General features: G+C 51.1%; 1 protein-coding gene across 1 annotated transcript; it reads right to left on the bottom strand.

Annotated features, from left to right (window-relative positions):
• Positions 1-12,000: 12,000 nt before the first annotated feature.
• Positions 12,001-13,572, bottom strand: LOC144166528 (uncharacterized). The gene has a single exon (XM_077696035.1). The coding sequence runs from the start codon at positions 13,570-13,572 to the stop codon at positions 12,001-12,003; it is 1,572 nt and encodes a 523-aa protein (XP_077552161.1).
• Between the last annotated feature and the right edge of the window lie 282 nt (positions 13,573-13,854).

Here is a 13,854-nt window from a genome sequence, read left to right as displayed (position 1 = left end):
TCGCTCTCTGACTCGGCTCCCTTCAGCCTTGGAGGCACACCCACATTCATTCGTCGGTTTCGCCTCTCCCTAAAGTCAACGCGAGGTTTTTGCCCCAGTGGTCTTGTGTCCACAGACCTTTCTTCCTTTTTCATCGTGACGGGCCCCAATTCTTGCTCAGTAGGTGGGTTCTTCTACGGTTTTTGCTTCCTGATTGGGTAATCATACTCCCATATATACTTTGTTATCTAAAAGGAGGTCTCGTAGCCGGTTATAATGTGCCAGCTTCTTCACCAGTCCCCGCTCCGTATGTTCCATTTGCTGAGGTCAAAAACTGTGACCGCGGTTATGGCCATAGGAAATTCTATTGGCCTGCCGGTACGAGCCCTAACGCTTTCTTGGCAATTATAGCGCGTTAATAATATGTGTTAATAGGTACGTGGCAATGCAAAGGTAATGGCGATAAAGGTGCTGCAAAGTGGTCATTTTTACCCTAAACCCATGTTATTCTGCCTAAAACAAGCAAACGCTTTTTATTCGGCCAATTAATAGTTACTCCCAGTGAAGTTATAGAAAAACATTGAGTTTCAATTCGCTGGAAACTAACATGCATAGCGGTTTGCAGTGTTCGAGCATGTTGCCTTACATGTACTTTAAAGCGCTTCGTATTAAGTGTCCCTTAGAACAAATCACACGAAGTTGAAGCGATACGGCTACTCTATAGCGATGCATGGCTGGGTCTTATTCATGGCAAAACAACAATATCTGCCGCGTTTTATAAGTGTAGCACATGACTACGGTGTTAATAGGACCAAGTGCTGCTTAGGAAATGCATATTTTACAATGCTTTGGCTTTCACCCCAATGTCTCCGCAGCAATCGCCACGAGCAGGAAGCACAATGTCTCCTTTCCAGTAGCATCGAACGTGCCCCGCACTAACCGGAGGATACAAGTTGTGGGTACAGCTAGTACTGACACGCGGGTTTGTGATTCAAATGGGTTGAGGGGTATGGGGCGCAGCTTTTGTGCCCATTTATAGGAGTTATGAAAGGCGGGCACAATATGGCAGTGTACACACGTGCGTTTCCAGAAAGCTAAATTCATTTGTTGTCATAGCCTGAGGATGGCAGGCCTGTAAAAATATGACGTCGTAGTCGCTTTTCGGGAACTAGACCATTTCCTTTGAACTTACTTGCGTCCACAAGAAAATGTTATCAGTTATTCAAAGGTTGGAGGGGCCGGATTGGATGGGGGGGGGGGGGGGGGATTGCTCCGTAATTTATTTTTTAGCGTATAGTCAAATTGGTCAAAGCATAGGTTTGGCCAATCCCATTTTTATTGAGGTCATCATTGCTAGATATCCACGATGGACAATGTTACAGGAAAGAATAAGAACCACTACCACGGCGGAGAAAAGTGAATTCGCGGCAGGCTCATTGTCTCCTGAAGTAGGCCCTGAAATCCAATGGAGAGCTCCCTGTGCGAAGAGCACAGGTGATTCAGAAAGGCCCGCCCCACATGGACATCAGACAAACGATAGGCTGGGCTACGAACTGAAGCCCATTCCGATGCAAGAGAGTGTGACTGATCGAGACCACCCCGGCCAGGGGCAGCTGAGCCCACCCGGCCTGCTGCAGAACGACGTGCCGACTACGACGAAGCACCCATTAAAGGGACCAACGGTGCGTCCCATCAGTCATCCGGAAAAGAAAGAACGGATTGAGCACCAACACAAAGGGTTACGATATCGGCACAAGGCCACACAAAATCAGGTGATGTCACCCATGAACTTGTCCCCACCGGAACAGATATTCCGACGGAAGATATCGCCTTAGCTAATGCAAAGTAAGAGGCAACGAAAGATCAGCGCACGTCCAGGTCGCCCCGGACGAACTGCGACGAAGGTTGGCTTCGTCGTGCCTGTACGACAAAGCAGCGCGGCGGACCCGGCAGCTGAAGCGGCTGACAACGATCGAGAAGGCGACAAGCCAACCTTGACGCGGGAACAACCCAGGCACCAATCTCTCGATGGCGACACCCCGGGGAAACTCCTGGAAGATCACCAAGATCTGTGTGAAGTGCAGGACATACAGCTCAGCTTGGTGAGCGTTGAGCCTTATCAGGTCTCCTACTTCCCACACGAAGATTGCCGCATCCTTGAAGTCAGGACGGAGAACTACGCCCGGGGAAGCAAGCGAATTCTCACATTTACCATTTTCATTTGCGGCAAAACTTCTAGGCCGCGGTGGAGGATTTCATCCGTATCATCCTGCCGCTGGTTTATTGGCAACCCGTCGGCATGAACACTGTAATCTTTATGACGAGGGTGGGCATATTGCGTGTTCTTTTCTAGTCCCTGGCGCACGTGCGGAGGCCGGTGATTCAGAGCTGTTCGCGTAAAGCTCCTCTTCACATCAAGAGCCGTCGCCCACACCTCCCATCGTACTCGAGTGCTGCCTGGGTTTGTCCGAGCAGCGCCGTTTATCAAAAGAGGTGCAGCCTCGGTGGGCGAACACCAACAGGCAGCGCAGTACGTCTGCCTCGCTCTTTCCGTTCTAGCCATTGCTGCGCTAAGCGCCTCAGTCCTCTATACCGTCAACACCTACGCTGCTCCAAAGACCGACCCGTCCTATGAAAACGACGGTGAAGTCCTGCCGACTGTTACACCGAAAGATAAGAGTCTTGAAACCTCTGCCACTAGATAGTTGATACAATCGACGAAGGGAGAAAGCGCAGGAGTAGTGCGCATTATTGAAATTGGTAATGATCCTAGAGAGGCCGTACTGCCACGTCAATCTACCTAAAAAAACCCGAGACGTGTTAAGTTTTTAACGGCTGAGAGAAATAACGTGGCCGCTGAGTGGGGGCCGTCTTCCCCCTTATCACCACCAGACAAGAAGACTCAAGCGTAAGACAATTCTCTGAGGAAAAAAAATGGGCTATTCGCGATAAACCTTCGCACAGGAAAAAGGCCTCCAGACTAATGTACGATTGTCGTCTGTAGAACTAGTGTTTTGTATACTTAAATTTTGAAATAAAACTCGAACTTGATGCTGAAATTTGTGTATGTCTTGTTTGGTAAAATATTTCAATAAGTTCTCTTTAAAAAGGCCTTTGGTAGGGTACAACCAAACGAAATAGGCGGACTTCGAAGCTTCTTGAGACTTGTGTATTCCGAGTGCCAGATTCGTTTAGAAGATGAGCGGGCCAGTATTGTTCTTGTTACGTCGTCATTGATTGCACATATCAACGTGAGGGAATGACTGAGAAACAGGGTATGCTTGTAGGTCTTAAACGCTTACCTCATTAGCACTACAAAATCAGTCTGAGGAACGGAAGTAGAAAAACGGCCACGGAAAGAAATATTAGAATTGGAGAACTATAGAAGGGTACCATTGTTAGGAGAATTGGGGAAGACCCATGTTTGAACGCGTTAACACATGTAAGAAAGAAAAACAAGGAGTGGAGCTGATGGTCATTAACACATTATGAAAAGTGTGGAGGAGACAGGAACATTAGGTAAAAGGGCTTTTTCTCTTCAGTCCGTATCAAGCCTATCTAATATATCTAGCAGGCTGTATACCCGTGATCGGATGGTACACCGACGATCACGGGTACACCACCTGCCGGCAAGATGTAGCACGTATAGGTCGACTTATACGTCTTATACGTCCTTATAGGAATGAACTGATAGGAATGAACATCTCTGCACCTTTAAGTACTCTAGTCGTGACAGCGGTCATTCGCTGTGCCGGGTAACCTTCAATGGAACTTGGAAACCTAACAATAAAGGAAGCAGTTGCAAAGATATTTGGGTGCTGTATAAAATTGATAATTGGTATATACTGCATATACAGTTACTCAGTGGTGTTATTCCCACAGCTTCGCTAGTCATCTGCTTCTGTTGAACAAAATAGCGCAGTAACTTGGACAGAATGATCGCATTTCCCTGGACTATCTTGGGGTTCATCGTGGTCGTTCTGCTTTCTCAGCGAATGAATAACTGCAGTTAAGACATTTTTTTCGAGCTGCAGTTGTGTTTTCAAGCAGCAGTTATCAATTATGCCTCTTCTACCAGAGCCCGTTGTTTCCCTTTAAAAGCTCGGATAAGGGCGAAAGGTTACGGAGAAAACACTCACGGGTGGTAATAACAGCATTACAGTCGTCAAAAGCGCCGCCGCCGGTATTATTTACACCACGCTACACTTGAACGTGACTTGGCACATTCGTGTGCATGTTTCACACTATTAACAGAGAGCGCGTCCGCAGCTTAGAGCTTGAGCGGCACAATGAGTGAGCATGCTGAGCTCATTCTGGAAGTCCACGACAGATTCACCGCCATCCTCGAAGGACCCGACGCTAAAACATCCATTTCTTTCTGAAAATATAAGTTCTGTCTGTGTCCTCTGTTACTTGGACGAGGGAAGCCGCGGGTGAAGGGCAAAGGCGGAGAGATCAGAGTTTGGCGCTACCATAGTTATTTTAGGGGCCTTACGTGCAACAAGGCTGTCGCGCCGTTTGTGGGATTTCGAAAACTACGCTGCTGACAACGCTGGTATTGTTGTGCCTTGGCGGCGCTTTTGTGGTGTGCGCTAGCAAGCATGGTTATGTTGTAAACTGTGCAAATACTTACTCCAATACTTCTCTACAAAGGAATTTCTTTGGATTTTTATTTTGATCACTCTTTCACACACTGCACTGATACCCAGGGCGCGTATCGCGAAGGGAGTGCTTGTTTATATGTAATTGTACGTGGGCGCGCAGAATACGGGCGTAAATTGTTCTCTTTCGAACATGAGGCCGATGGAACCAAATGGCAGCCGGCGAAGAGGGTAAGGATACGCAGTGCACATTTCCTTGGTAGTAGGCAATCGACAGATCCAGGGTTTCTGTCATAAGTGCTTTCGATTTTCCCAGTGGCCTAACCTTAAACGCCTGAGATAGCCGAAGTGGGGGATCTGGTTATAAGCTGCTAGTCAGTTTAGTGTATCTGCTTTTCATCAGGTAAGCCTTCTTGTGTCTTGAAATCTTGTTAGCCATTTCGAGACAGTGAGATTAGAGGGCATTTTGATAATGACTACGACCAATAGTAATGCCTTCTTTTCTTGCGCGGTGCGGGGATCCTTTAGGCATCGCGGCTTACTGTGACTTTCTGCAGTTAAAAATTTTATTATCAGTGTTTATGTGCCGGTATTCTGGTGAGTATACTGTGAACTTTTACATCCCCTGTTTTCTTTTTTTTTGCTCTAATTTAGTTTCGCTGGATCAGTACAGGGAACAATTTGTTTGGATCTTTCGTGTTTTTTAATCGCTCGCTGCGTCTATTAACTTTATTACAATCAGCGCTTTTCGTAAAACAATAACTGAGACAGCTTAGTTGAAAGAAATCAGTGCTGAAATAAATTAGTGTAAAATGAGAAAATACCGTCCACCACACAGCGGTCCCGTGTCCGTGGAGCTTTTTTTTTTCCAGAGCCACTCGCACGGATTGATTGTTAACAAAACATGTCCTTCTCCGGTTTGTTACTTCTGATGGTGTAATCGTACTCCCGTATATTTTTCAATGTCAACTTATACTGTTAATTATTGGTAACTTATACTCTTAATTATTGCCGGCTTCGTGACCAATCTCCCGCTCTGGATTGGCTATTTTCTAAAGCCAACAACGGAATAATCAATACCGCGGGCGATGGTAAAGCAACCTTCCGTTCGTCCGGAGGTACGAACTAGGCGCTCACACCGCAATACCAGACCATACATTAAATGTGGTTGTAGGGAACGCTGTAATTGAATGGTAATTGTAAAGTGCAATTTTTAACATGGCCCTTTGTTCTTCGGCCGAATACAAGCCTTCCTTCCTAAATCTCGGCAGTTGGCACGTGACGCGCCATTTGTTCTTACTGGTTTACAAATCTCTGTGGGAACAACCCCCCATCCTAAGAGAGAACAGCGAGATTCTGTTCTCCTGTGGGCACAAGCCAGGCACTTGATGATGATGATGATGTTGATGTTGCTGCTGATGATGATGTTGCTGCACGCATCCAGTGCCACCTAATGGTTCCCTTCGAACACTTCTATTGCTTTGAGGAACTGCTAAAAAAACTTCGATGTCCCTGGAGGAAAGTCCCATGCCCACCTTGACAGGTTTACATTGCTTCAGCACTCCTTTGCAACAACCGACCTCTAATGTTAAAACCGGTGCCTTTTTCTGACCACTGCATCGTTGCCCTGCGTTTAGGTGAAGGTGTTTGTTCTGCCCTATGACAGCAAGGGACACTTTGGCATGTTATTTCATCGCTTCTAAAAGGTGAATGTTTTTGCAGCGATGTACGCGAGGTATTGACAGGTTGCCTGTCGGGGGACTTCCCTTTATTTGCGGCATGGGAAATGCTCAAGCGGGAAGTTCACGGGCTTGCAATTAAGACAGAGTTGATAAACTACTAGAATAGATGATGTGAGTGACAGCCCCTTAGGAAGAGCCTGCACCAAAAATACGAGTATTGGAATGTGAGAAGCCAGGTACCTGTTTTGAAGGAAATTGCTACTGTAAAGTGTCAGCTTCGATGGTAGGAAACACTGACGTGCTGAGGCGGTTTTATTTCATTAAAATTATTTAGTGCGAATGCACTTCTTAAGCGAGCCTGAATCGTCCACCGCCGTAGTCCGCATAGCAACAGCTGCGGGTGCGCGCGCTCCTCGTCTTCCCTAGCAACGGGGGGAGATGGGCGCGCGCTGCCTGGCCGCTGACATGGCACATACCCACGTGGGGGATTGGCTAGGAATCGGGCGTGAGAAGGGCTAATGCACCCGCTTAAAGGAGTACTGACACGAAATTTCAAAGCTGAGATCCGCTCTAGCAACAAGTACAACGACAACACAAATAGGTGTCTGTGAATAAATGCATCTTTCTTTCTTTGTAGTTGTGTGTGTGTGTGATCTCTCTTTCGCGAACATTACCGAACCGCGCAAATTCAACTCGTGCATTCGCACTTTCACATTCTTCCCCTCGGGGAAATGCGGGGAATTTTTTTAGGGGTGGGGTGCAGCAAATCAACCCGTTTAAATAATAACTTTCGGCATCGCCGCGGAAGTGCCTCGCTTGTGCCTATCTGGGAACGGAATATCTCCTCGAGAAAAATCACGGGGCCATTTTAATGACGTAGCGCATAATAATGGCGCATAATGACACGATAACGTCTCTGTTAGCGTTAAGGAACGCTTGAAGGCGTCAATAATGAAACAATTACCGCATTCTTTCGCTATAACCCGCCCCTGCATATGTTTCGCGCCCCACGTACAGCCCGCCGGAAAAGAAAAAAAGTGTTCGCGTATTCCCAGCACATTTCGTACAGAAAAGGGTGACTGAAGGCTGCAGCTCCAAAAGCATATATTTAGCTTGGAGAATACAATGACTGCAATGCGAAAGTCCCAATTCAGTAATAAAATTTTGTTAGAGTGTGGTCGTACTTGTAGTTTCTGTCATGTCCTTGTATGTTTTGCGCAATCGCTGCCATGGAAGGCTTGGTCAATGTTATTGCGCAAGAGCCTCGCGGCACGACGCGCAGTACCGTGAAGCTGCACTAAAAAAAGTCCTTGTATTATTCGCACCCCTACTTCGCATTTTTGGTGCGGGTTATACGCGCCAAAATACGGTATGCTACAATTCCCGGTCAACACAACTCCGTATTACCTAAACTTCGAACCTTTATAGTCGTTAGCTAATTCACAGCCGGGTTGCGAACGTTTCTTTCTCTCCAGTTTAAATTCGCGGTGATTTCATTCGGCATTCGATCCGGGGATCCACCAGTAATCAGTGTACTGACATGTTTACCAGAAAAGTAATTGCGAGTACCTCTCGCCTTTTGTGCCTGAGCACCTGACCCAAAAACGCGCGACTGCCACAAACCTGCGCCGCTCTGATCGGGCGGGTGGAATGTCATCCGGCTGTCGGCGTCAAAGTCACCAGGAGCTACTTGAGGCCGGCCAAAGCAGCAGCGATGAGTCACCTTACATCCCCCTCTTCAGCGGATCGTCTGATGCAATACACTAGCAATTCGTCGAGTTCAAACAGCGGCTAGTGGATGTTCTTGATTGAAGAAACTTGCACAGCTGGCGGCTGAAAGGATCTCAAGGGCTATAAAAGCACGAGCCGCGGCCCCTCGATGGGAACAAGGTGCTTGTTTCCATCGAGCGACCGTGTTAAGGGTAATAGATTGTATACCGAGAGATGACAAGCGTCGCAGGGGCGGCAGAAAGTTAGGTGAGCAGATTAGATCAAGAAGTTTGCGGGGATAAATTGGACGCAGTTAGCGCAGGACCGGGACGAATGGAAATCCATAGGAGTAGCCTTTGCCCTGCAGTGGGCGTAGATAGGCTGATGATGATGATGATCATGAGTTCTAAGCTGGGGTCAAGCTACATAGTTTGTGACAGTTTGGGGTTCTTGAGGTCCATTACCAGTCTTCGCGGGGCTCAACCTAGTTACAAGTCCCTGCTGGTGCATGCAGGCCTGTAGCAAAATCTTCCACGGACTCATCATCAGGCTTGACCCAGGTGTGGAATTTCGCTCGCTCGTACACGATGTATCGGGGAGGTATTTTGTTGTCCTCGAAGCCCTTAAGCACTATGCTTAAGTTCTTCTGTTGGTGTGTGGTCAGCTTGAAGGTAATTAAGATTTCTAAGCAACGGGTCAGGTGCTGTGATATGGAACGAGACAGGGCCGTCGTTTTTGTTGTCCGTCCAAGATGATTCTCCGGAGAAGGTCGCAGGCTAGTCTGTGGTCGAGGGAAGGCCCGTAGACGAGGCAGAAGCGGCTGAACGAGAGGTTAGCTGCAATTTCAGAACGAGGGGTGGCTGTTCGGTGTGTTGACGTGCCTTTCAAGCGGTGAACAGCGGTCAGCACAACCGACTGCTGACACCACGTTGGGAATACTTCTTGTACAGCTCCACGCGCTTGACGTCAGGTGCATGGAATAAGGCGTATAACAAGAGAGCTTTCTTGTCTTTTCTACCTAGTACTCTACACGTTCGGGTTTTCAGCCGATTGTCCTGCAAGATCCGAACTGTGCAATATTTAAACGGCAGTCTTTTCGGATTTAAATGCATGCACTGGTCACTACTTGTATAAGTTACGTGGAGTGTAATTATATTATGTTTCGGTAGTACTTAGGTCTATAGAAATAATCTAAAAACCTCTCGGCAATGTCCATGTGACGGAAGTATTTTCATTACAACCACTCACGTCTCGGGATTGGCTCAGAAGCTAAACTCTCCCTCCGTTATCCCATAGCTTGGGGATCGTGCTGAAGACGTGTCCGTCCCTCCATCATAAAGTAGCTATGTAATGAATCTTGATGTTAACCAAAATAATCTGATGGCGCATCGCTTAAAAGAAAGATACATAACTATTGGCTGTGTGGAAGTAGCTGTAGTTGAACATGTTTCGTTGATGCGCTGAAGTGGGTGTGCTGCCCAAGTCCAGGAAACCATGAGATGATCAGGCAAGCTTCTCTAAGAAGGCGAGGAGTTCCTGGTCGGTGATGTGCTGGTGACCAAGTTCCCAGACAGTTCAGGGCGCGAAGACGGGATCGGAGAGGGTGGAAGGTTGGAACACGGCTAATGGTGCATTTATGGTAAAACGTAGACTACCGGATTGTGAACAAAGCTGGCATTCGGAAAAGTAATCTGTAGTAAAAGTAAAATGATGGGGGACTGGGTGAGGAAACGCTTTTGTATTCTGCAGGGTGAGTGAGTGAGTGAGTGAGTGAAAAGACTATTTGATCATCCTGCGGATGACTATCCAAGCCCCACGAGGGGAGGGTAATCGCGATGCGGCCACACATCATCTCGGCGTGGTGTCCTTTACTCGGCGAGCAGCCCTCGCTACTCCCGCCTTCTGGCACCCGCGCCTGTCCCTGTGCTGGGATGGTATCGAGCACCTGGCGCTTTCGCTCGGGCGCTGCTTTTTGAGGGCAGCCAAAATCCACTGGACGGCCGGTGTCTGTTGTTCCGGTTGGTCGCTTCCCGCAGCGGCTGCAAGCAACAGCGGGATTGCCGTCACTGTTCGTGCCGCCCTCGGGTTCTGCTCACAGTCCCACAAAATGTGGGCCGCAGTAGCCCTTTCCGATTCACACACGCGACACAAGTCACTGACATGTACGCTAGAGCACACGTGTTTCGTGCGCACCGGCATGGATAGCGACCCAGTCTGCAGTTGCCGGAACGTCACCGCCTCGCTTCGGGTCAGGCCCGGGTGAGGCGGGGGCATAGTCCTGCGCCCTAGTCTATACCAGTTGAACACTTTACTATACTCTGCCATCCTGTCTTTGGCTTCGCACCACCACTCCGTCGAGTCGGCCGGTTGGGCGGGGCGGTATGTGAAACCTCGCGCTGCCTTGTTGACCGTGTCGTTGTGGCTTGCGTTCCCTCGGCCGACACGTCCCTTCCAATGATGGCCGGGAACCACTTGATTGTCACCGCTCTGTCCGTTAGGCTCACCGCGTGCAGAACCCGCACTGCTGCCACACAGACACTGCCACTGGCGTAGTTCCGCACCGCGATCCTGGAATCACTCAGCACGGTCGTGCATCCGGGGTGGGCGAGGGCCAGGGCGATGGCTACCTCCTCGGCCTTATGCGCCGACCATGTGCACACGCTCGCCGCCGCCTTCGTCTTGCCGGTGCCTGCACTGACCACCGCCGCGGCGAAAGCTCCCCTCCTATCCTGATATTCCGCCGCGTCCACATATACGGCACCGCTGTCTGTGGCGTGGAGGTCGGTCAAGGCCCTGGCCCTTGCCGCCGTCCGCTCCCTGTTGTACTGAGGCTTTACGTTCTTGGGTATCAGGCACACTTGCACGTGTCTCCGCACACACTCTGGTACCTCCGCTCCTACCGCAATCTCCTCGTCCGCTCTCTTCGGCTCCAGTCCTAGGTTACGGAGCACCTGCCGGCCGGTTCTCTTGCCCGAGAGCCGCTCCAGCTGGGTCGTTCTCTGGGCTTCTGCAATCTCCTCGAGAGTGTTGTGCACCCACAGTGACAGGAGCTTCTCCGTGCTTGCACAGTCGAAAAGCCCGAGTGCGGCCTTGTAGGCCCTTCGTATGAGCACGTTGATCCTGTTGCGCTCGTGTACCTTCCAATTGTGGAAGGCCACGGTATAGGCAATATGACTCATGGCAAAGGACTCGACCAGCCGCGTGAGGCTAGCCTCCTTCATGCCTCCGGCTCTTCTGCTCGATAACCTCTTTGTCAGGCGTATGGCCGTGTTGACTTTGGCAGTTAGGCGGTTGATGGTTTCGCCGTTGGCTCTGCTTCGCTCTAGGAGCATGGCCAGCACCCGTGTCTTTTCGACATGTGGGATCACCTGGCCGCCGGTTGTTCGTATCATGATTTTCTTGCTGTCCCTTCGCGGGTCTCGCTTCTTCATTCTCACTCCATTCGGTGGCACCACTCGCAACTCCGACTTGCTCGGTGAACACACCAGCTCCGAGCCGTCCAGTTGCTCCTTGATGGCGTCCACCGCCGCCTGTAGCGTGTCTTCAATGTGGGCGTCGCTGCCTCCCTTGTCTCAGAGCGTGATATCGTCGGCGTAGATGGTGTGCCTTACCCCGCTGACGCGGGGACAGCCACTCCGATCATCAATACGTTAAACAGCAGCGGTGGAACCGACCCTTGCGGGATCCCCACGCTGCCAAGCTTCTTCTCCGGCAGCTAAAGGTCGCCAGCGTGTATTTCCACCGTGCGACCCGAGAGAAAATCCCTGATGTGTCTGTACGATCGCTCGCTCACCCGTGTTCAGCCTCGACACCTGCGCCAGAATCGTAGAGTGGGTCACCTTATCAGAGGCGCTCTGCAGGTCCAGGCCGAGCACGGCACGGTTGTCCCTCGTCCTAGTGTTGTCCAAAATTTCGCTCTTGAGCTGGGTCATAGCGTCCAGGTACCGCTGCCACCTGTTCATCAGGACGTGCTCCATCACCTTGCCCACGCAGGACGTGAGCGAGATGGGTCGGAGGCTTCCAATGTCCTACGGCTTGCGCAGCTTGGGGATCAGGATGGTTTTGGCCGCTTTCCATTGCCAGGGGAGAGTCCCAGCCCGCCAGCACCGGTTGTAGTAGTCCGTCAGGCTCGCGATCGCCGACTCGCCGAGATTCTTCAGCACCTTGTTCGTCACTCGATCTGGGCCTGCCGCCGAACTGGTATTGATGTCGTGCTGGGCTGCTCGGACCTCCCATACCTCAATGTCTCTGTCCAGGCGCGAGTTCGCCGCACCCTGGTAGTCCGGGTGATGCACCGCTGGGGTGGCCGGGAGGTACTTTGCGTCCAGGCGCCTTCTCACCTCGTCCTCCCTGCATTCCGTGATCGCTGCGTGCATGCTCCTGGTTAGCCGGTCTCGCTGGTGCGACTTGGTCTTGGTTTCGTCCAGGAGGTGCCGCAGCAGGGTCCACGTCCGGCCGCAGTGCATCTGCCTGTCCGCCGCGCTGCAGATCTCGTGCCATCGCTGGGCGCTCAGTGTTCTGCAGTGGGCCTCGATCCCTCGGTTTAGCTCCGTGATCTCCTGGCGGAGCTTCCTGTTGGTGCGTTGCGCTTTCCACCTCGCCGGGAGGGCTTTCTTGGTCTTGGTGAGGTGGGCCAGTCGGTTGCCCACTCGCTCGACACTGGCATCCGTCTCAATCTCTCTGGTCGCTGCAGCGGCCCGCTCCATGAGCCCCTCCGTCATCCCCTCGATGTCCTCGATCACCACCGTCTCGCCCGGTAGGGACCATTGGAAGGCGTCCCAGTCGGTGATTTTGTGCGTCCTGACGCAGTTGCTGGAGTTGGTGCCCGTGTCGCCACTGCTGAGTGGGACGGCGATTTCCACGATGTAGTGCTCGCTGCCCAGCTCGTGCCCCGTGTTCCACCAGCCCAAGTCCCCCGTGTCCGCATTGTCGCTGCCACCGCTCCGAACGAATGCGAGGTCCGGCGTCGTGTTTCGGGCGACCGAATTGCCCATCCGGGTGGGGTCCGCCGGGTTGGTGATCAGGGTCAGCCCAAGGTCGGTCGCGTCCTGCAGGAGTTCCCGGCCCTTCACAAGTGTACTGCTATAACCCCAGGCCTGGTTCGGCGCTTTAAACTTTCCGCACAAGACCAGTCTGTTGCTCGGGCCGGTGATGCGGTTAGCCTTGTGGAGCAAAGCCTTGAACTTCTGTTTCCTGTGTGCCGGGCTGCTATACACGTTTAGGATGAATGTGTTATCCTTTCTACTCTTCTTCCCGGTTACCACCTCGATGAAAGTGGGCTCAATCAGGCTGTTCACACCGAGTACCTCGTGCTCTAGGAAAGTGATGTCCTTCCTCACCAGGGTGCAGGCCCCTCTACCGGTGCTGCCGGTAGTGTCCCGCAGGCTCGGCGTGCTGACGCTCGCCTTGTAGCCTGGAAGCTTGACCTCCTCGGTAAAGGTCTCCTGCAGTACGATGACGTCGGGCCTCACGATTGTCTGTTCCAGGTGTTGCTGCAGGACTGCCTTCCTTCTGGCGAAGCCGTTACAATTCCACTGCCAGACCAGGAGGCCTCGCGTGGTTCCTATTGCTGTAGCTGATGTTGTTGCTGCTCTATCCATGCTTGCGGTGGGTGGTGTTGCTGGCTTGGTACTTGTCCTCCTGACGCCTGCAGCACTACCATGATTTGTAGTAGAGCGGTGTGAAAGTTCGCAAAGTGCTCGTTGAATGCAATAATTGTCGCGTTGTGTTGCTCTTCCATTGTGTTGAGCCTCTCTATGATTCTCCTCTCTTTGAGGTATTTGGTGGATCTCCTCTTGGGCACCGGTCCCGCTGCCACCGTCGTCGTCTCGTCTTCCACAGTCTCTTATTCCATAGCCTGAGGGGCTGCAGTGGCCGGGGTC

This window comes from Haemaphysalis longicornis, unplaced genomic scaffold, assembly GCF_048455015.1.
Source record: "Haemaphysalis longicornis isolate Haplotype H1 unplaced genomic scaffold, Haemaphysalis longicornis Haplotype H1 scaffold_177, whole genome shotgun sequence".
Classification (NCBI taxonomy): Eukaryota; Metazoa; Arthropoda; class Arachnida; order Ixodida; family Ixodidae; genus Haemaphysalis; species Haemaphysalis longicornis.
This window is presented reverse-complemented; position numbering and strand designations above follow the sequence as displayed.